At 47.0% G+C, this 23,770-nt stretch overlaps 1 protein-coding gene across 2 annotated transcripts in view; it reads left to right on the top strand.

Annotated features, from left to right (window-relative positions):
• Window positions 1-23,770, top strand: part of LOC126540441 (uncharacterized) — a 51,587-nt gene that overhangs the window by 3,312 nt on the left and 24,505 nt on the right. Inside the window, exon 2 of one of the 2 annotated variants that reach the window (XM_050187257.3) lies at window positions 14,047-14,428. In XM_050187257.3, the coding sequence (XP_050043214.1) occupies window positions 14,047-14,428 (382 nt within the window). The remainder of the gene's footprint in view (window positions 1-14,046; window positions 14,429-23,770) is intronic. The other variant, XM_050187258.3, reaches the window with a different exon arrangement.

The raw sequence follows: 23,770 nt of genomic DNA, 5'->3' as shown, positions 1-23,770 counted from the left end.
TAGCCGAAGCAGTGGAAAACTCAAGAATGACCACTACTTTTTATAAATAAAAGTGCCTTCAGCAATACGATGTCGACGTCATCGCGAGATGGGTTCTGCCGGAATTTTTTTCTTGCGGTGGCACAGGATGTCCAGGTCGGATTTTAAAGTGCCATGATGAGTGGCCTATACTTTATGTCTACAGCAGGACGAAGGCCTCTCCCAACGATCTCCAATCGCCCCTGTCTTGCGCTAGCTCATTCCAAGTTGTGATTGCAAATTCCCTAATTTCATCCGTGCACCTAATTTTCTGCCCTCCTCGACTGCGCTTGCCTTCTGTTGGTACCCATTCTGTAACTCCAATGGTCCACCGGTTATCCGCCATACGCATTACATGGCTTGCCAAGGACCATTTTTACGTCCTAATATCAACTAGAATATCGGCTAGCCCAGTTTACTCCCTGACCAACTCCGCTCTCTTCCCGTCTCTTAACGATATAGCTAACATTTTTCATTTCATCGCTCGTTCTGCGGTCCCAAATTTGTTCTCAAACTTCTTTTTTAAACTCCGTGTTTCTGCTTCTTAAGTTAGTATCGGTAGAGTGCAATTATTTGTGAAGTGTAATTGACGCACGACCTAAGACGTACCTGCCACTATGGTGCAATGGCTATTTTCTTTTCTGTGCAAGAGTTCACAGGTTCGTCTTCCCGATGCGGGAATGCACGGTAGCTAATGCACGGTACTTTGTGCGTGTGTTATAGGATTCTAGATAGCTAAAATTGTTTTAACAGGTGTAACAGGTGTGCTAACAGGTGTACTTCTCGAGCGCGCCTTTCTGCATACTTCAAGAGCTGCATTGTTTTGCAAGCGATAGCGGCCTTACGATGGGCCTTGAAAAAGGTATTTATTTATATTCATAAAATAAAACAGAGTTGTTTTCCTCCACTTGTGGCGCACATACAAAATTGATTAGGAATATTATTTTCGTTGGATGAATATAACTGTGGCTCGCTTTAATTAAAAAAAAACGTTTTTTTTTTTTCCTTTTCAATGTTTGTTCCCTCCAAACATAGTCGCGCTTGAATTGCTGCTCCCATACCCGCCCTTGCTGATGTCGGTGGCAATTTGTTCTGAATTGCTTTTCGTCAGAAGCTTCGCGGCCTATTTGAATCGACCTTGGAACACGCCCCGCACGCCTGCTAGCCTTAGAGTTAGTATGCTTCTACCTGCTCCGTGCGTTGCGCCCACGCCGTTGCCAACCTGATATTCTTTTATTGCGAAGCATCTCTCCCCGAGTCAAGCCGGTTTTCCGTACCAGGGTGTCTACGTGCAGTGTATCGATACCGTGTGTGTCCGCTCGGAAGTGAGGAACGCATTAAGGCAGTCATGTTCCGTACCTTGCAGCAGAATTACCATTCCGAAACACGAAAATTCCCTATTTGCGACAATTTTCTTTGCATTATTCCCAAATACACCAGCAAATTTCACTGTACATACATACATACATACATACATACATACATACATACATACATACATACATACATACATACATACATACATACATTATACGTAGGCGCTGACTACGGGAGGAGGGCGCTCCGGGGCAAGAGCCCCCTGCGGTGTTTTTCGGAGGGGGGAGGAGGGGGAGGGCAGCGCGCCCATTCCCGGCGATGCCGAAGGCTACGCCCCCCCCCCCCCCCCCCCCACACACACTCCTAAAATGTCATACCCAAAGTTTGTCATCCACATCATTTGAGGTTTCTTTTGCCTTGCCTCTAGCTTTTCGCCTAAAATTTTATTGGGGCTAATACCTTATTGCATAATTGTTAGCGTGGACGTGGAGGGCTTTTAATGCATACTTTCGCCTTATTTCTGCATATCCTGGCAGCAGAAGGATAAGCACATTACAAGCACCAGCGGCGCGGGCCATGTCTGTATTTTCTCACTTCAACATTGTTTTAAATTTACACTGTAAACACTATGCACATACACAATATATTTAAATATATACACAGGACAAATTTCATTACATTTTTGCAAGAGGGTAGCCAAATAACTAGCACTTATATGTGGAGGTCACAAATATATACAGGGTGTCCCCATTTACTATGATGCACGAAGGTTTAAAAAAATAAGAGAAATTGAGTTACTCGAAGAAAACCTAGTGCTTATTGTGTCCAGAACAGTACAGTAACCACCAGTAATGTTTTTGATTACTGAGAGTTATTAAGGTATAATTGTAATGAATTATCTAACTCGAGACGTACTCTCCTAATTATCAAAGTGTCAATGAGGCATTCGCAGGCACAGCCAAGGGACATCCAACTGCGGTATTTCGCAGCGACGTACTAATTGCGTACTAAGTTTTTTCGACATATAAATAAACCCCGCGAAATGTGAAAAATACCGCGTGACTGCGCTCCCACCCGCACATAAATCAACGCCATCGAACAGGCTCTCTCCATGTTATTCAGAACCAAATAAAGAAAATAAAGAAAAATATTGTGATCGAGCCTGATCGGCCGAGCCCCGGCCGAAGGAAGACGTCGCGTTTGGTGTTAGTTGGCAACAAGCTGGTGTCTTAGCGTAGATAAAGTGCACGGATGTTTTTTTTTTTTTCTATACTTTTTGGCACAAAACCTATCACCACAAAAGCGAATTGACAACGTCAGTGCAAAGGCTTAAAGGTGCATTTTGTTCCTTCGCAGTCACCACGTCTTTTCTAATGAGCAGAAGGAAAACATGATCCTTGCCTTGGAAGCTGCAAATGGCAACAAGAGGAAGGCCGCAAATATATTTGTCATTGAAGTGTGGCGGTAGACCAACGCATCGACTATCATTAGAGATTATGAAAACCTGAGACAAACCGGCAGCTTTAAGAAACAGCGGCGGAGGACTCCACCTTTGAGTCCCAGTCTACGCACGGATGTTCTAGCATTTATGTCCTCAAACCCTCATGCTAGCGCGCGGAACGCGGCCGCCCAGGTACCAATTTCCATGTCATCAGTTTGGAGGATTCTAAATCACTCGGCTTTTCACACGTACCACCTTAACCAGCAAGAATCGTGGAACACACGGACCTGCAGAATCGTCTTGATTTCTTGAATTGGTTCCTCACAAAAGCCGATGAGTCACCGGACGTCTTGAGCAACATCATGTGCACAGATGAAGCCAATTTTTGCACAAGCGGACAGGTAAATTTCCGTAATGCACACATTGGAGTGACTCCAATCCACACTTGGTAAATCCCACTCGACACAGTATCAGCGGTAATTCAATGTGGAATGCGGAAATTACGCCGGTGCAATAATCTGTTCCATCTTCTTCGATCACGCACTGACTGGATAGCGTTATGCGGACTAAATACTTAAAGGAGTGGTGGATGAGTTTCTCAGCGAAGTCTCGCTGTCAAGTCTTCTACTTCTGTGGTATCAGCAGGGTGGGTTGCCAGCACACAGCATCCACCGAGCACGAAACTGGCTGTATGCGACTTTTTACGCACAATAGATTGGTAGGCACTGGCCTGTAAATTGGCCGGCTAGGTCACCTGACCTCTCCCCACTTGATTTCTTTCTTTGAGGTTATGTGAAATATTGTGTTTACATGATCGAGACGATGACGTCATATGAGCTCAAGGCAAGGATAATGGATGTCTGCCATAGAATTCCAGCGCCGGTCATCAACCTTTGACATTTCAAGCATCTCGGGGCGTTTGGCATGTATGGCCTGACACAGATTTTCATATAGCCTGCTTCGATACTTTCAGGACACACATTTAAGAGGAAGCTTTAGCTCGGGCCCAACTCCGACGCGGCCTATTCAAACACATGTAAAAGGCAAAAACGTTTTTCTGAGATAACCTCTGAACTGATTTTAATGAAATTTATTCCATTTGAGAGACAAATTTAACTTCTAGTGACTGTTGGAAGCATAATGTCGATTTAGGTCCTGAATTTTGTAACAAGAATTTTCAAAAATTCGAAAGTTCGAAAAAAAGTAGAAGCACGAAGTTTACAAATTCATATCTCTGCATAAAGAACAGATAGCGCGGTTCTGTAAACGGCATCCATTAGATCATTGAAAGCGTACAAATCCTTATGTCATTTTATATCTTACGTGAATTCGTTACGTTGATTACAAGGTTTCTGCAAAAGCTGTATTTTCATATTACTGAACTTTTTGAATTTCATAATAACATCAATTTTGTCCGCTTTAGATGTGGTATTAAATGCAATTCACATAATTGTATTATCATATTTTGTTGCTGAATTACGGAGCTGTGAACTTGATAGTTTCGTTTTTTGAAAATTTTTATCTTTGCCAATTTTTAATAAAAAATTGATGACCTAAATAAAAAATCTGAAACCAACATTCCATAGATCTTAAGTTTTTCTTTTAAATACAACAAATATTGTCAAATTTGGTGCAGTGGTTGCCGAGAAAAACGAATTCTCCTTTTGCATCTATTTAGATAGGAGCACCCGAGCTAAAGCTTCCTCTTAAGAGGAAGCTTTAGCTCGGACCCAACTCTGACACGGCCTATTGAAATACATGTAAAAACGCAAAAACGTTTTTCTGAGATAACCCCTGGACCGATTTTAATGAAATTTGTTGTATTTGAGAGAGGGAGTTAAATTCTAGTGACTGTTGGAAGCGGGATTTCAATTTATTTCCCGAATATTGTTAAAACGATTTTCAAATATTCGGCTGTTTGAAAAAATAGAAGCACGAAGTTTACAAATCCATAGCTCTGTATTAAGAACAGATATCGCGTTTCTGTAAACGGCCTCCATTAGATCATTCAAAGCGGACAAATTCTGCATGTCAATTTATATCTTACGTGAATTCGTTATGTTGTGTACAAGGGTTCTGCAAAAGCTTTATTTTCATATTACCACGTTTTTCGAGATTCATGTGTAACATATCGATTTTGTCCGCTTTAGATGTATTATTAGATACAATTCACAGAATTGTGATATCGTTTTTCGTTGCTGAGTTACAAAGTTGTAAACTTGATAGTTTCGATTTCTGAAAATTTGCGATTTTTGCGTATTTTGAATTAAAATTTGACAAGCTAAATAAAAAATTCCAAACCAACAGTCACTAGATTTTAAGTTTTTCTTTTAAATGCAACAAACCTAGTCAAATTTGGTGCAGTGGTTGCAGAGAAAAACGAATTCTCCTTTTACATGCATTTAGATAGGAGCACCCGAGCTAAAGCTTCCTCTTAAGCCTTAGGTTAGAATAATGCGCTTTGTTGAGTTTTTTTTTTTTTTTTTACATCCCGCCTCAACTTGATTCCCTTGACATGGATCCCATTATGGTCGCTCCAGCCCTCTAGAGAGAAAGATAGAACTTTATTATGTCCTTGATGGGGTCCAGGGGTGGCGCGTATCGGCAGACTAACCCCCAATCCCCCTCTTCCTCAGACGGCGGCCAGTCCTTGCTTTCTGGCGGCGGTTTCGGCCATCCGGACGGCCCAGAGCTGCTCCTCTGGGCCCAAGTTGAGCAGCAAAGTCTCCCACTGCTCGGCCGTAGTTATGATGCGTGTAGTGTTAGTGCGGTAGGTGTTGGTGGGTGAGGCTTTGAGGCACTGCCGGATAATGTGATCGAGGTCAGCGCGGGCCTCGCACGGTTTGCAGAGTGGGGAGTATGCATCGGGATAAATGCGGTTGTATAGCAGAGGGTTCAGGAAAGTCCGCGTCTGAAGTAATCGCCAAAGGGTGGATTGAGATTTATTCAGTGTTTTGTGTGCTGGGGGGTAGCGTAAGCGCCGCTCTCTGCGGTAGTGGAGGAGGATTTCTCTGAACGTGACCATTCGGTCCCGCGCGTGACCGCGACGCAGAACAGAAGGCTGGGCAAGATCGGAAGACTCAGGAGAAGGATGATGCACCCGGTGTGCGAGAGCTCGGGCGGCATCGTGGGTGGCTTCGCTTCCAGCCAGACCCGAGTGACCAGGGGCCCAGATGATCTGGACGCGGCGTCGCCTTGAGGGAGGAGTGCCAGAGAATATCTTTTGCGCTTGGGGCGCTATCAGTCCTCTTGTGTAATTGCGAATTGTGTAATTGCCGTTTTTGAATCACTGATGATGCAGTGTGCACTAGGTAGCCGCGTAGGCCAATGCGATGGCCGTTTCTTCTCCTTCTTCGGTTTGCTTGGTGAGTATTGATGCGGCCGCGGCAAGGCGGTACTGCAAGCCCGCGACTGCTTGTTGGAGCTTGTCAGTTGTATTGAGGCTAAGGTACAGGGCGACATAGGTGATCCTGCTCAGGGCGTACGTGGTTACCAGGCGTAAAGGTTGTTTTCTTTCATGCCGTTATGTCGACTTGCGATGCGTGCAATGAGGCGAGTGGTTTGGTGTACATGAGTATCTAGTTGCTTGAGTATCTCCGGGTTTCTGCAGTTTTGTTGGATGCGCTAGCCAAGGATACGGATGCTAGGTACAGTAGGTATGCGTTGCTAATGCACGTGGAGTAATATCTCGGCGGGGATGAGGGTCTGGGCGTCGACCTCCCCAATTAGGCTTGTACAGAAGGAGCTCCGATTTCTGTGTGGAGCACTCCAGGCCGCGCCGTTCTACGTATGCAACGATCTCGTTGATGGCTTGCTGCAGCCTGTCTTGGATATCCCCGTCGCTGCCCCCGGTGACCCACAGGGTGATATCGCCGGCGTATAGGCTATGCTTGAGGTTGGGGATGCTAGCTAATCCAGGCGGTAGTCCGAGCAAGGCCACGTTAAACAGAAAAGGGGACAGAACCGATCCTTGCGGCGTGCCTTTGCTGCCGAAGTGAATAGTTGGCGACTGCAGCAATCCAACGGTAATGGTGGTCATGCGACCTGTAAGGAAATTTTTCACGTAGTTGTATGTTCGATGTCCAACCTGGAGTTGGTCCAGTTAGTTCAGTATGGCCTCATGCGTTACGTTATCGAAGGCGTTGGTTAGATCTAGCCCCAAGATGGCTTTGGTGTCCAGCCTGGAGCTTTTATCGCCATTGATAATTTGGTGCTTGGGCTGAATCATGATATGTTGAGCAGAAAGTTTCGGGCGGAAGCCAACCGTGGTACTGGGGAAGAGGTCGTTGTCGTTCATATGTCTGTGTAAGCGTGTGAGGATGACGTATTCGAGGACCTTTCCGACACATGAAGTAAGGGAGATAGGGTGGATGTTTTCGAGTAGGAGGCGCTACCCTGCTTTGGGAATCATAGAAGGTCCATATAGAAGTTCCGTCTCGGTGAGTTCCAGCAAGCGATCGTCCGAAATGACACCGCGGGTGGTGTTCAATGTTTGGTATGTGGTAATAGTCAACGGAATTTCCCCAAAGGAGACTATATTTAGCAGCTTTTCGTGTTGCTTCTTATCGCGGAGTTCCAAGATGAGGTCACCGCTAGCCAGTTTCGTAATTTTATAACCCGGACCAATGGCATATGTGAAACATTTCGCCACAAGGGATGGTGAGATGACTCTGACTCTTTTTTTTTTTGCTTGTTTTTCACTACAAATTGCATGATAGCGCGGGAAAATATGTGTTTGGTTTCCAAAAATACTTGAAGACTTCTTCCGTGCGCCTCCTTTTCTGGAGCTAACAGGGAGTAGTGGAAAGTTGCTAGCTATACGTGGACGGCGTACTTTTAGGCAGTAACGCCAGCCACCCACCATTGAGCCCAACAAGGGGACATCGCAAAACGTCTAAAACAAGTACTGCAAATGCCGGCTGTATGTCAGTGATATAGCCTAACGGTATTTAATCTAGGTTGTTTATATCACACACAGTTAACCTTCTCCGTCCGGAAGGTCGGAAGCAAGAAGAAATGAAGAGTATACAGGAAAGGTTGAAAGTTAGAGAAAAAGACTAAGACTGAAGAGGAGGACATGAAAAGGCGACTGCCGGCTTGCTCCAAATAGGTTAGTCTGGAAGTGCCGCTATATGAGGTAAACGCCAAAGAGGTGTGTTGCCTCGGCATCACTTCAACCCCCCAGGTCCCCTTTTCCCCAGACACAGCTACACACGGAGGGTCCAGCCCTCATGTGTTTGGCTGCGTGCTGTTGCAACAAACCTCACGCCTTTTTACGCAGACGCACCTGAGGGAGAGGGGAGGCGTCACTCCTCTGCCCACAACAAAAGGAAACGAAAAATAGGAAAGGCACTCTATGGCGGCTGATTGTGCTTTATTACGAAACTCGGACACATTGAGTATAGCATCTCGCACTTCGGCAAATAAAGCGCGTTAAACGCAAGCAGATTGGATTTGGCTTGGATTGGGGGACGTCGCCAAACGTGGAATTAAACAAGGAAATCGGGATATATGCAAATAGGTTAACCCAACAAAAGTGGGAAGCCACGTGCGACTTGATGGAAAGGCAGATAGGAATGTCCAAGACCTGGAACATTCTCTGATGCCTCTTGGACCCCGGCAGTACAAAAACCCTACAAAGACACAATCTACAGATGGTTATACACAGCTACGATGGTACAGAAGAAGAGCTCTTTCGGGAGCTCCAAGAAATGTACCTTGGGGAAGGGGGTAGAGAACAACTCCCGGATTACCTAGGTAACCAGAATCCTGATCTTGATACCCCTATCACGGAGGCAGAAGTCAGATTTGAACTTACCAGGCTCAACCCGAAATCTGCACCAGGACCTGATGGGATAAGCAACAACACACTCAGGAACCTCGACGATGTATCCATCCGAGCTCTAACGAACTACATGAATAACTGCTGGGAGCAAGGTGGCATTCCAAGTCAATGGAAATCAGCCCAAATCATTTTTGTACCGAAGCCTGGAAAGGAACTACAACTGGCGAACTTAAGGCCCATATCGCTAACATCCTGCGTCGGTAAACTCATGTAATATGTGGTTCTCACACGCCTCACAAAGATACGTGGATGATGGAGGACTTTACCCACATACCATGGTTGGATTTCGACCCAAGTTATCGACGCAGGATATTGTGGTCAAACTAAAACATCAGGTCATAGATGCGGGTGAGAAAATTCTAGACACCACGGCAATACTTGGTCTCGATCTAAAGCCTTTGACACCGTCACGCACAAGGCAATACTACAAAATCTCCAAAAGCTGGATGTAGGACGTAAACATACGCGTACAACAAAGACTTCTTGACGGATCGTACCACAAATATTTCAATTGGAGAATCCAAATCGGAGGCGCTAAAGCTAGGTAATAGGGGTACTCCGCAGGGTTCAGTCCTATCTCCCTTTCTATTCAACGTGGCAATGATCGGTCTTCCTGCGAGACTCGAAAAGAGAGAAAGACTCGGACACACCTTATACGCGGACATCACCCTTTTGGTGGCGAGTGGAAGCGATGGGCATGTGTAAGAGATCCTTCAAACAGCAGTAAACACGGTCGAAGACTACATCGGAGACAAGGGACTGAGATGCTCCTCGCAAAAATCAGAACTTCTGCTCTATAGACCCCCATGCCGGGGTCGAAAAAGCATTAGGGAAACTACGGGCATTGTGGTCACAGTAGGAGGCACCACGATACCGATAGTGGAGATCCTGAGAATACTGGGACTCCGCATATCCGAAAACGGCCATAACGGAGAAAACATTAGACTACTTTACAATAGTGTTCAAAAAACAATCAGACTAATAAAGCGGATATCCAACAGGCACTACGGTATGAAAGGGCACAATCTAATACGATAATTAGAAACATTCGTAATCAGTCGTATTGTATATGTGGTCCCTTACCTCAAGTTCTACGTTGTGGAGAAAGCCAAGATATAATGCATTATTAGAAGGGTGTATAAGCAAGCCTTGGGACTTCCGGCAAATACGTCAAACGAGAAATTCTTGGCGCCCGGCGTGCACAACACACTAGACGAACTTATTGAGGCCCAGAGTAGCGTAGTCTGAAAGGCTTACACAGAGTTTGATGGGGAGACACATCTTAGATGACATCGGAATAACCTACGAAGCACAGCACCGAGTGCGGAGAGACATCCCAAGGAAAATAAAAGAACATCTACCAATACTCCCAATCCCCAGAAACATGCACCCGGAGTTTCACCAAGATCGAAGAAACGCAAGAGCGACTCCACAAGATTCCGTAGTGCCGGCGACGTGGTCGATGTGGACGCGGCGGAGTACTCAAATAGATAAGAGTATGTCGATAGTTGCTACGAGTCTAGAGGGTGACTGCAGAGTTAGTGGGACGGTAACAACAGTGAAGGCGGATGTGGCGGAGGAGGCTGCCTCAACACTGGCAATAGCCTCCACGGAAGCAAACATCGTAGTAAACGACTGCAAGACAGCCGTCAAGAATTATGCGAAAAGAAGAATATCGCCGCAAGCGCTGATAATTTTTAACAACTTCACATTATATGGGCACCCGCACACTCCTCCCTTCCCGGGAACGAAATAGTGCAAAACCTGGCTCGAGAACTGGCAGGCCGAGCAGGCGACACGCAACAAATGCTGGGAACGGAGAGAGCCCGAATGAGCAGCTTTAAAGAGATCACCAAACAATATAAATTGGGAAGGGCCCATTTCCCCCCGGTACACTCCTCGCTGAGTAGACGGCAAGCGACGGCATGGCGCCTCTTACAAACAGATACATATCCGAACCCGGTGGCCTAACACCGCTACTACCCGGACCTTTACACGGATAGATGTAGATTCTAAGAAAGGGCGGACGTACAACATATGGTTTGGGCTTGTCCTCGGACACCCACACAGAATAAAATAAACAAGACCAGAGAGCAGTGGCAGACCGCGTTGCTGAGCTGTGCACCGTAAGACCAACTCAAGGCAATCCAGCAGGCCGAAGATGCTGCGAGGGCCCAAGGGCTCTAGGCCGTCATCTAGGTAGAGAGACCTAGGTCTCAAATCTGCTGTGCACAAATAAATTTTGTGCCTCCTCCTCCTTCTCTAATTACGTTTCAACAGGTAAAATTCCTGTGTGAAGCTTGAAGAAAAATGTTTTAACGTTTGCCAGTATCCACATATTTTTAGCCCTTTTAAGTACGTCTTGCCCAGGCCCTTGAAACATTAACCGATACAATGGTACAAGGAAGACACTCTCAATAAGATCCTTCATAAGACGCTTTCTTTTTCCATAGGTGAGGCACTCAAGGGAATATCTTGCCCTAAGGAACCGCTGAGCCGTCAAAACTTCGCACAAGAACCGTGAAATTGTCTAATGAGGGCCAATGGCTGAAGAAAAAAAAAATCACACATAGACACTGTTAACATCGTTTGAAAAAAAAAAAAACACAGAACGGGTCATTCGTTATGAAACGTGATACAACTTGCTGAAGAAACAAGTGGCACTCCGAGAGACCACCTTTCTTTACTCGACGAAACAAAATTTTCCTTGATGTTCGCGCCCACGTGGAACCCCAGATAAACGTGGCAAATATTCGGTGAAATTTTTAATGTGCTTATGTGTGCCATACATTGCTTGCAGAAGATGCATAATTTTCGGAGCGAGAAAAACGTTACGAATAGTGGCACGTGCAAAAATCGACGATTCACGGCCACTCCATGCTTCGACCATCGCACGCATTTCATCCGTTTTTTCGAGCCAGAGTGACTGGTTCACACGATACCTATCCAAAGGTACCCCCAGGTATGTGCTAGGTGTCCTGAGCCGCTGGATATATTCAAAAAACACCGGGAGTGACATTCCAATGGCCATGCCAGAGACCAATACCATTTTGCTTATTGATTTGACTGCCGCTTTGCTCGGAAGACCTTTCAGTATTTCTTAATAATGCGCTAACACTCTCCCTATCTGCCGCAAATAGGGCAACGTCATTGGCATAAGCTAGAACACGTACTTTGCGCGACTGTATCTTAAACCCCCTGATTTCTGTACTGTTAACTATTTTTCTACAGAGCGGCAACAAAAATACAGCAAAAAGTAAGAGACTTAACGGACAACCCTGTAGAACGAAAAAGAGTAATTGTATGCATTGTGAAAGTTCACCATTAACAATTAAATTGGTACATGAGGTTTCATATGCCATTTGGTGCGTTTACACATGACAGAACCAAGTCCTACACAAACAATTAACAAAAACAGAGACTATGAGGTACCATGTCAAAAGCCTTACCCAGATCTATTTGCATGATCGCTACCTACCTTGAGGAGAGTGCTATCGCAATATTCTAAAATGCTTCTAGCTACATGAATATCTGTAAGCATTTTCCTACCCCTGATGCCATATGTCTGTTGCGGCCCAACTTCCGCATAACGCCCTGCAGCCTTGCTGCAAAAACTTTCACCAAAACCTTGTAATCAACATTTGTCAACGTAGTTCGCCTGTATCCCGTTACTTTACGTAATATATTTCTACATTTGCTTTTGGGATTAGTACTGTGTGCGCACGATTGAGCGCTGCAGGTAATGTCACCCGCTCGAGTGAGTGCCTCTCAAAATACCTCATACAATGCTGTTGCCACATCCGTCTTGAACGCCTTCTAAACTGGTGCGGTAATCCCATCCGGACCAGGAGATTTGCCAGAGCTTAGTGCCTCAATAGCCCTCTCGCGCCACGTACCCATGCATCGAGAAGCGGCATAGAATGCCCTTATGAATTTCTTGCGGGTCCGCTAACGTCTTAAGACGCTTCGCGCGTTTCAGTTGGGACACCTAGCAATGTTGAGCAGCTATTAGTAGTGATTGGGCGTGTTCTTAAGAGTATTCTGCAGACGCGGAAGGGAAAAGCCCCAAAATAACGAAACCTTTACACTCAGTGGCGTGTTTTATCTTCTATTGCGATAGCAATTATATGCACACTTAAAGCGCATTTCCGCCGTCGGCGTCGCCATCGCCGTGAGGTTCTGTATGAAGTCCAAGAGCGATAACGCCATCGCCGGGCGCGAGTGAAGGCGTGCGAGGGGTAGCCGACGATCGCGGCTGAATCTCGCCCGCGTGAAAGAGACGAAAGCGAGGAGGAAGCGCACCGACCTTACGTCGTGCGCGAGGCACCCAATGTTGCGAGCGACCGGGGGAAGGGGGAGGAGAGGGACGGAGTTCTACTCCGGCTGCAATTGGGCATGTGGCGCCTGCGCGCGGCCGTATCTTGAGAGCGATCGGCCGCTTGTAGCTTTGTGCGCGCTTTGAGTTCTCGGCGCTCACTTTGAGTTGAAGCGATAGACAGTACAAATGTCACTTCGATCGCTGCCGCGTTTCTGCGCGTCAGCGTTTTGACAGCGAGTTTCCGCGATCATCGAGTCAGATGTGCTCACTTTTGCTCGTGCGCACTTGACACCATGCTTGCTAATTCAGTTAGTGTGCCTATATTTACAAAATGATGATGATAATGATGATTTACAAGTTTATGCGGCCAATAAATCTACTATAGTTACTTCGCATAGCTGTCAACTATTTTCCTATCGCAATCGATGCTTCGCTTTTTGGGCGAAACCGACTTTTTTTTACATCTGCGCTGGCAGCCCACATTGACAGAGTGGAATGGCTGCGAAATTTTTACAGCTCCGCTGGTAGCCCACATTATAGAGTGGAATGGTAGCAAAATTTTTTTTTTACGCTTGCATGTTCAAATAAATGTCTTCAAGCGAGGCGCACCGTAACTTCCCGAAAGGGGCTTGTGTTTCACGTAAGGTAGGGAACGCTAATATAAAACGGTTTGTTGGTGAATTGCGCCTTTTTTGGCACTCCAAAATCCGCCAGACGTTGTAGGTCGTCGCTTCTTTAGGGCTCAAAGGACCTGTAGGTTCTCCTAATATGCTTTTTTTTACGAATCGATCTTTAACATCATTGTTGCACTGCGGACTTTGTCTGGTGACGGCAGTAATAGAAAGCGCAATAAGAACTATGGACGCGTTCGTGCATTGCAACTTTCTTAAAGAAGTGGATATTCACTTCATATTGCTGCAAACCATGCTGTATTCGTGCTTTTTGACGCCACTGTGCTCACTAAAGCTGCAGCCTTCTTGCTGCTATTACTAGCAGTGTTTTATCGCGGTTGATTAAAGAGGCCTCCGAAAAGCCTATCGGGATTATTGACTGAATATGCTAATATTTCCTGTTGAATAACAATCTTCTTCTTAATTTCCTCGCCAGCGCAGAATCAAGAGAGGTGTTCCAAGGGGCAGGGACCAACGGACGGAGATTTGGTTCTTGACAAAGCCATGAAGAAATACTTCATGTCCGAACGTTTCAAAGCCATATCTCTTCCGAAATTCAATTACACCGTCCGTGTGGCCTTGTGGAATTTACCGATCGAGTTTTACAATGGAACTATCTTTGGTTTGAGTGCCGTTGAAAGATTGGGCGTCAACTACATGGAAGCTGAAACTAACAAATCTATGCGAATTCGCGTGGCCTTGAAACTGGAAGGATTGAACATTTCAGTTGCCGCACGGACCAAGAGGTTCATTGGGTACACTTACTTTGAAGCAGACGTCTTCGCACCTGCAACTACATTCGTCGCGGAAATAAAAGAGTAAGTTTGCTAACGACATGCTTTGGACGGGTAGCGTAAGAGAAAAAAACCGCTCACGAACAACTTCGGCCATAAGAGAAAGCCACTGTATGTTCTCACATCAAACTTGAAATTTGGCGCCACAAACAGGCGAGTTACAATAATATATCTTACAGAGTAGTTAAGGGAAGTGCAAAAAAAAACACAAAATAAGGGCAAACAACTATAGAAAGCGTAAGAAGAACATTGTATAAAGATATATTGATGTGCAGTGCTCAGCAAATGAAACACGATACTCAGAGCGCATGGCCGCCGTAAAGCCCCTTGATAATTTGAAAGTAGCGACACTCTCCTCCTCACGGCGCTTTCCTCCTCGATTCTCCTCGCCCGCCGGCTGCGCACGGCACGCTATTCCTCCTCGGCTCCCGCGGACGGGCCGCAGGATTCTATGGAGGTGTGTTATTTTGGGCCAGTTGCGCGTCCCAGTGGGGTTGAAAATTTTGAGAAATGCTAATAACAGCATCGATAATGCTGGAGGCAACGTTTATGAGGAGGTTGGTTTTTTTCTTAAAGCCGTATTAGCGGGGTATACTGGTTTAAAGGGAGTTTTGAGGTGAGTTCTATACTCCAGACAATTTTTCTGCCACACGATCAGACGCTTTACTTCGTGCGTCTGATCTAGTATTGCGTGTGACACATCCCTTTGTGTGTGGCTTATTAAGCGAAAGCCTTAGACCTCTGTTTCAAGGCCCCGTTGTGAGCTACATAAAATATCACGTGACCGAAGGAAGGCGGGAGGCGAACCGAAGCATATGCAGCCGCGTATAAGAGATGATTAATGATTACCAAAGTAATGATTGATTAGTGATTGGATTAAGATGAATTCGCGTGAATTAAGGATGATTCAGGTGGATTAAACTCGATGAAGGTGCATTAGGGTGAATGAAGGTGGATTAAGGTGCATAAAGGAGGACTAGGTTGGATTAAGGTCGATGAGGTTAATTAGGGTAGATGAAGGTGCGTTGATGTGCATTGAGGACGATCATAGTGGATTATGGTGGATTAAAGTGCACAAAGAAGGATAAGGGTGAATTAAGAGGAATTAAGGTGTATTAAAGAAGATTATGGTGGGCTAGGGTGTATCAAAGTTAATGAGGAAGCATTGATCACGGAGGATTGATCAAGGAGGATTAAAGTGCATTAAGGAAGGTTAGAGTAGATTAAGGTCGATGAAGGTGGATTAGGGTGCATTAAGGAGGACTTTCATGGATTACGGTGGATTAAAGTGAATGAAGGAGGATTGAGGTCGATGAATGTGCATTAGGAGGATTGTGGTAGACTAAGCGGTCTTAATACTCAATGAACCCCTATTCACCTTAGTCCACCCTAATCCACCTTAATGCTCCTTCATCCACCTTAATACTCCCAATCCACCTTAATCAACCTACATCGCCCCCAATGCAACTTAGCCTACCCTATGCGGTCTTAATCCTCCTTTATCAACCGTTATCCATCATAATCCGCCTTAATCCTCCTTCATCCACCTTAATCCTTATTCACGCACTTTTTTCCCACTCAATCCTGCTTAATGGTCCCAATCTACCATAATACACCCTAATCCGTCTCTATCAAGCCTAATCCAGCTCCATTGTCCCTAATCCACATTAATCTACCCTAGTCCATCGAAATCGGTCTTAATCCTCCTTTATCAACCCCAATTCACCTTAATCGACCTTAATCTTCCTTTATCCACCTTAATCCTCCCTCATCCTTGTTCATGCACCCTAATCCACCCCAATCGGTCTTGAAGGTTGAAGGTTTATTTCCGCAACTGGTGTTGCGAGGACAGCCAGGGAAAAAGCTGTATAGACAGCTTGAGAGGTCCTGGCTTCCTCTTCAAGACCGAGCGTCTTAATACCCTTTCATCAACACTTCACCTTAATCCACCATTATCCGACTTAATCCTCCTCCACGCACCTTAACCTTTATTCATGCATCTTAATCCTTCGTAATGCACTCTAATCCACCTTAATCTTCTTTAATACACTCTAACCAACCTTAATCCTCCCTAATCCACCTTATGTCAACCACTAATGATTCATTAATTAACTTGGGTAATCATTCTCTTATACAGGGGTGGACATGCTTTGGATCACCTCTGGCCTTCCTTGGGTCACGTGATACTTCCAGTTTACAACGCAACCTTGAAAGATAAAGATCTAAAGGCTTTCGCCTTAAAACTTAAAAAAAGCTCCATTTTGACTAGTTAACGCTCATCACCTGCAATACTACGGGCATACTTGCCACTAATTTTTTCAGGGGGCAAAGCAGAATCAATAATACTGCACTTCCGACTGAATAACAACAGTTAGCGACGTGCGAAGTGATGGAGCCGCCCCAGAATATTGAGCATACTGAGGACAACCGCAACAAAAACGCTGATGAGCAGGCCGGAAGAGCGAAAAAATAATGCCGCATTACGGGATGCTTTGCTACGAGCTATAAGAAAGACTCATCAGCTCGCAAACAACGTTGTTCTTTATCGGAACAAAGTTCTTTCGGCCAATGCCATGCAGCCACTGCTTCCTACGCACGCCGTCACGCGTTCATTGTGGTATCATAAGAACGGCATAACCATCTTCAGGCTTCTTGCAGCAGTAATATGCGCAACAGCCCGGCATAGCGCTAGCACATAGACCAGAAACACAGCGTACAACGTTCGCCACGCCGAGCTAAAGCGCCGAGCCAGCCGTGCTCAGGAGGAAAATGGCGCGAACGAAAAAGAAAAACACGCAAAACTCAAGATCCGCGCGTTTCCAAGGGCAACGGCAGGGAGACCAATCGTCGTGCAGAAAAACGGGGGCAAAACTGGTTGCCGCGGGGGAACGCGCAAGGGGCGAGTAGGAGGCGAGGAGGTCGCGCGGCGGCGGCAGAGTTCAAAGAGTGTCGCTACTTTAAAATTATCAAGGGATTTTAGGCCGCCGGCACTTGTTGCGTCACCGGTGAGCGCTCTTGAAGGCAAGCTGGTGCATTGTGGGATACGCTTGGAGCGAGAGGGTTGGTGACGCATGAAGGCTGCATCTGGTCGACAGTCGTTTGGTCTGTGTTTCGCGGTGGCACCGCCGGAGCGCTGCAAGCTGTGGTTTCTTAAAGCCCCTCAATCTTTCAAAAGTAGCGCCATTCTTAGATCTTTCCGCCACCCCGCTCACCCTGGCGCGTCCTCCTCCACGCTTCCTGTCGCCCCATCCTCCTCCGCTCCCCCATTGGCCAATCTGTGTCACGTGGAAGCGGGCGCCGCGCTTTTGTATATTTTTTTCTTTCCAGCGTAGAGCAGGCGCCGCGCTTTTGTATATTTTTTCTTTCCAGCGCGCGCCGACCTCCATTGTTGGGCCTGCGCGACGAAAGTACGGCAGGCGGACTGACGGAGTGCGTTAGCGTAATAGAATGTGCAGGGCCGAGAACTTAATTGCGATGCCATGCTGCTGCACCTTCGGTTGCCACAACAGACACAGCGAGGGCAAAAAGCTTTTTGCTTTGCCGTCCGGCGGGCGCAACGCAAAAAGAAGTGTGGATTCGCAGGATCGGGCGGGCTGATTTCGAGGAAGTGGCAAAGAGCGCACGGCTTAGTGAAGTAAGGGCCACGGCTACTCACAACCTCTTATTTTGAGCCTAGTTCACGCCTTCCGCTTCCAAAAAGTGGGTGTTCATGCTCTGCGTGGTTTTTAGCGCGTTGTTTGACTTTCTTTTTTCGAATGTGCTCTCTTTGTTTCATGTAGTATCGTCTTGCGGTGAAATGCACGCATCTGCAGCTGGCCTGTGACATAAAAGCGACTTTATTCAGGGTGTGTTTTGATCTCCACCAAAAGTTAGCACATTCTCAAGGCTATTGCAAGGCTCACTATTACTTACGATGCAGTCTTTTAGCTTCGAATGTACGCCCGCATGTATTGATTTGGTTTGTGGTGATTAATGTTTTTAACGTTCCGAAGCGACTAAAGCTAGGATGGAGGTCGTAGTGGATGGCTCCGGATAACTATCTAGCTCGCCTGGGGATGTTTAACGTGCACTTCGATCGTAGAGTCGTACGTGGGCCGGTAAATTCCTCGTTGGCGTTTCATAATACTCGTGCGCTAGTGCTGCTTTAGAAGTTGGCGCCTCGGCGCGATTGTATTTCTTCAATAAATTTTATTTACTAGTGTAACAACTTGTCATTATTTCGTGTTATTGACGGCGCCGTCAGGGCACCAAAGCGGCAACGGCAACACCAAAGCTAGAACCAGCGCTAGATGGGGCTCGCCGAAGCCTGTGCATGCCACGGGGGTATAAGATCGCGGACAGCCAATTTTGTATGCGAACACTCCCTGCGACGTCTGCATTAGTGTAATGTTACGTGCTCTTCAGAGGCTTCCGTTAGCCATTACATGTGCCCTCCTGGAGCAGTACTTGCAAAAAAAAAAACAAGATATCGTCACGATTACCAAAGCACCCCGCAATGAAAAAACGGCCCTGTTGCCAGGCATTGCTGACCGCACACAGCCGGAATCTCTCACGCGGCGACCGAACAAAAGTGTCCTGCAGGTACGTGAATGAACCTACGAAACCACGTACGCATACTTTCACGCTGTCAACACCTGAAACATTGGTAATTACGCGCGTGTTTGAGTACACCGCGTGCTTGCGTCGTGTTTCAGCAACACGAACTCTCAACGTCGCGCGCTTTACGCCTTAAGTACGCCTTGAATAATGGTAATTTTCTCTATTTCCTCCGCAATTCTAACACGAAATTCTAAAGGCCAGTTACCGACTGACGAAGAAAGATCTCGATTGAAAAAACTGCTCCGCAGGGCTCGAACGAACTTTTCTGCGGATTTCCTCCCGTAGCGTGTTAGCCGTCGTCTGCTACGGCAGGCCCACCACCGGCGGCGCCACCGTCGAGGCCGCGCCGAGCGGAGGAGGAGGGAAGCGAATGGCGCTACTTTGGGAGATTGAGGGGCTTTATGGTTTCTACACCGCGTCCTCTTGCCGCGGTGGCACTTTCGCTGGGCCCTGGTTGCGCGCTTCACAGACGATTTTAATTCGCTTTTTCGCAACGTTCTAGCTTGACGTAATGTTTTGGAGTAGAGTTAGCGTGCTCGCAGCATATTGCGTGCTCAGCAAAACGAATAGAATGGGCGTAGAGAACCATTTAAATGACCTACTACAGAAGAAGGAAGGAAAGAAAACGCAGGATAAAATTAAAAAGAATAACAAGAGACTCCGAGCGCTTTCAGCATTGGCCCCTTTGGATACGGTTCTGTAGATTGGGACTCTATGCGTAGCCGAATACTTCATTATATCGACTCAAGTGGCCACGACGGGCAACATCTGTAGGAGCAGGTCTTTAAACAGGAAAGCTGCTGAAGTCGGAGGCTATCGCGGTGCGCCGCTGAGCTCGAGGTTCCCTCCCCATTTCCCAAATGACGCTGTGCCGTCTCACAAATTTATGGAAAAGTTAGAGCGAGAAATTATACCTTTATCATGACTGAGGACTTTATATGCAAATTGTACTTCAGGTTCCCTTCTGTATTCTTCATTGTGGACACTGCGAAATTATTGAAAATATAATAATTTGAGCCATGTTTTCGACGCACGTGTTTTGTTGTACGGTTTTGCTGTTCCATCACACGTTTTAATTGTATCCTTGCAACATTTTACTATCTGCAATATGTGAAATGTGTCCGATAAGCATGAGCGATCAATAAACAATCCTTGGTGAGCAAGATTTATGCTCGTTTCTTGTACTCGCCTTAACGTCTGTGCGGGCGTAACAAGACGCCATACATCCTGATAAGTAGATCGTTATCTTGCACATAAAGACTCGCGATACATTCATCGATTCACTAAACGTCTTCGCGCAACCGAAGCCGGCTAATTGACGCCATCATATGAACGGCCATCGGTCTACCGTTCGATAAAGAAGACTTCAGCGAACAGCCAATGAAAAACACTGAGGAGAAAGGCGTTGTCCACGAGATCACCATTTTCGCCAGAGTAAAATCGGCCTAGAGGTTTACCAAGCCGCACAAGCCGTTCTTTAATACGCCCCCCACTTATTGTGCTTACGGCACATGACATGTTGCTGCTGCCAATCGATAACGTTATGATTCGAGCCTCTGCGGCGAAAAGTTCTGACAACGACCGAATATTACCCGTCTTATTTAATAATTACGTTCGGCCACAAACGACACCCACCCTTAAAAATCTCTTATAAGTGGACAGAACCGTTCATGCGAGATTTCATACTAGATCAGCCGTACCAGCTATATCTTTGGCAGAGCGCATTCAAATAGTTACCATGTATGATAGGAATGTCGCAGTATCAAATTCCTACAGTTCCAGACCACGTGTGTTCGTCAGTAGGCAGGACTGTTAATGCATACCGCCATGAAGGCCACCTAGAAGACCTGCCTTGAGGATCCCGACCGAGAGCAACGACGTCTGACGAAGACGAACGCATCCTGAATGCTGAAAACTACGACCCAGTTTTGATCACGCAGGAAATCAGAAATGACCTCGGCCTTTGCGCGAGCACAAGCTCGGTGAGACGGCGTGTTGATGAAGGTGGCCTCCGCAGCTGCGTGTCGGCTAGCAAACCTCTGCTCTCTAGCGTGAACGAAGCCCAACGGCTAGTATTTAACCGGGAGCACCAGACATGAACTGCACAGGACTGTAGTTATGTCGTGTTCTCGTATGAGTCTACATTCACGACCTCGTGGGACTAGCAACACAAGGTATGATCGCTGGCCTCACATTTTTCTAGAACTTAAACTCCAGAATGCGATACTGATGTAGTCAGTAATCTCTAAGCTACGGTATAGTCCCTACCTATGCATTGCTTTGTATAGTCGCTCTACGCATGCATTGCTTTCCTTGGATAACTTCTCGCCTATACAAAGGGAGGCATTTGAGCAGACGCAAGAAAACTGCGCATCAGTTAGCATTTCCTGTTTCTCTGTTGTAGAAGATATCATTCAGCCGGACTTCAGTGAGAGGCTGCTCGAGCACATCGTCGATGCAGCGCTATCGACCGCCGAAACACAGTGATGCTCATTTGCGCGCTCGGTCATTCGAATGCTCTATAATACGCAGCCAACGCTTTCATTGTGCACCACTGTATTCGCAATTTGTGTTTGCATATCGCGTCCTAATAAGAACGTATTAGTGACAAACATTCCTTTATTTTCACAGATCTCAAGGAAGAAATTCTGAGCCAGTGGCCAGTAGCGGACGCTGCTCCGTCAGCATCTGGGGACCATGTCAAATGACGGTTTAGGGTGCTTGGTGCATCTCCAAGGCCCATTCAATGCTGCCGCATACAGAGATTCCCTAGACAGCACCGTGCTGCCCAAGTTTTGGACGGACCCTTTCCGGATGCCTTCTTTTACTACCAGCAAGACAGGAGCCTTGTCCACATGGCAGTGTCGATGACTCGGTTTCTAGAGCAAAGAGGCGTTACGGTGCTTCAGTGACCATTGCAAGAAGCCGACATGAATATAATGGAAAATGTCTGTGGTGCCATAAAGCCGTCCATGTCTCGTTGACCGCTTCACAGAGCCTCGGTCGATCGACTGTGGGGCGGGCGTGGAGGTCGAGTGGAATCATCCGGTGCATACCGACCTCGCCGCCGGCCTGTTCAACAACCTGCCCCGCCCGATGGCGGCTGTCACGCTTGCTCGAGGCAACATGACCAAGTAAAAGCACAATAGGAGGCCAAAGCCAAGTGGACAGATACAGCGCGCAAGTCATGAGCAAGGGAAGCGTTTTAACGCGATAGCCTTAAAGTCTCCGTGTCGAAGAAAATCCCGCGTCGGCGTCCCGAGTCTAGCGTCCGACGAAATGTATTGCGCACCACGAATACCCAGGGCTTTCACTTTCACTTTTTTCACTTTATTTCCTTAAAGACCCCTCTTCGGGGTATTACATAAGGGGTTGGTTACAAAGAATATGTGAAACAAAGAATATCAAGATGTTACAAGGCATAATACGAGGCAATTTCTTCTATGAAGGCAGATGAGCTAGGTATGTTGCGCGAGGCAGTTACTGAAATAATTGAATTTCTCAAGTGAAAATACGCAGAAAAATCGTAGAGTACGACTTACACACAACCTACAGAGATCATTGCGTCGTATTGTAATTTGAATATGCGCCACGTCCCAATTCCTATTTCTAGAACTGACGCAGCACGGAAGCTCCGCCTACTTGCTCGGCAGTGCACCACGTCGCAATGGAATGAGCCACATTTAAGAAATACGCGAGTTCACTCACTTGATCAAAGTCTTCGAGCGCCATCACAGCTTCGCCGTAGAGACGCCACGCTTTAATATCGACTTTGGTTGCGCGTTGCCTTTACCAAAGCCTATGCATTCCGCATAGGGACGACCGACAGCCCAACCTGTGACCACTGCGGCCATGAAAAATCAATTGGCCATATTCTGTGCGCCTGCCCGCAGTACAGTCCACAGAGGGCATGCCTTCGCCATGAACTTGACTAACTAGACGACCAACCGCTATTCGAAACAAGAATTCTACAACATCGAAAGGACCTACAGTCACAGAAGAAGGCCGTGCAAGCGCTAATGCGCTTTTTGCGATATACCGGCCTGAGCGAACGACTTTAACTGGAATGCCTTTTGTGTGTGTGTCTCCACGTGTGCGCGTTTTTTTTTAGAGCGCAGCTCTTTGGCGTCCGTTCCTGGGTTTCGCGTCGTCGTCGGCGTTGTCGTCGGCCTCGTAACCAGCTCCGCCCCCCTTTCATCCCCCCAGCGCTAGCAGCGACCGACTGATACCGCTGGATGCCGCTGACGCCGCTAGAGAGTCAAGATAACGTGACTGCATAGAACACCGTCGCCGCCATGCAGAAAGAGGAGGAAAGGGTCCCCCCCCCCCCCTGTTCTTGTGTGGCGGATAGGGTGCTCTTCAGTTGCCGACGCGCCGGTTATTTCACGTAGGCCCCGGCACGTCGACGAATACGTGACCACCTTCCCACGGCTAGACCTGGTTCTTAGCGCTGCGGAAGCGAGGGTATCATATTGTTTGTATCGGCATCGGCGGCGTTGTCCCTGAAACCAACTCCGCAGCTGGGGTTGACTCACTATCGGCGTCAGCGGCATCAGTCAGTCGCTGCTATCTCTTCCCTCCTCCCTTTATCGTGTTGTCCGCTTGCTGCGCGCGCTTCTGCCCCCATCGTTTGCCGCTGGGTGTACACGCCGCCCCCCTCCCCCCTCTTCCTGCGAGTCTCCGGTTGTCAAAGCGCCGGCTCGAACTTAATTCCTTTCTTCGCTCCTCCTCCAATGCAACCCCTGTGCGGTGGCAATCAGAGAGCCA

Source organism: Dermacentor andersoni, chromosome 2 (assembly GCF_023375885.2).
Source record: "Dermacentor andersoni chromosome 2, qqDerAnde1_hic_scaffold, whole genome shotgun sequence".
In the NCBI taxonomy this organism is placed as follows: Eukaryota; Metazoa; Arthropoda; class Arachnida; order Ixodida; family Ixodidae; genus Dermacentor; species Dermacentor andersoni.
The sequence above is the reverse complement of the archived record's forward strand: the minus strand, read 5'-3'. Positions and strand labels throughout refer to the sequence as shown.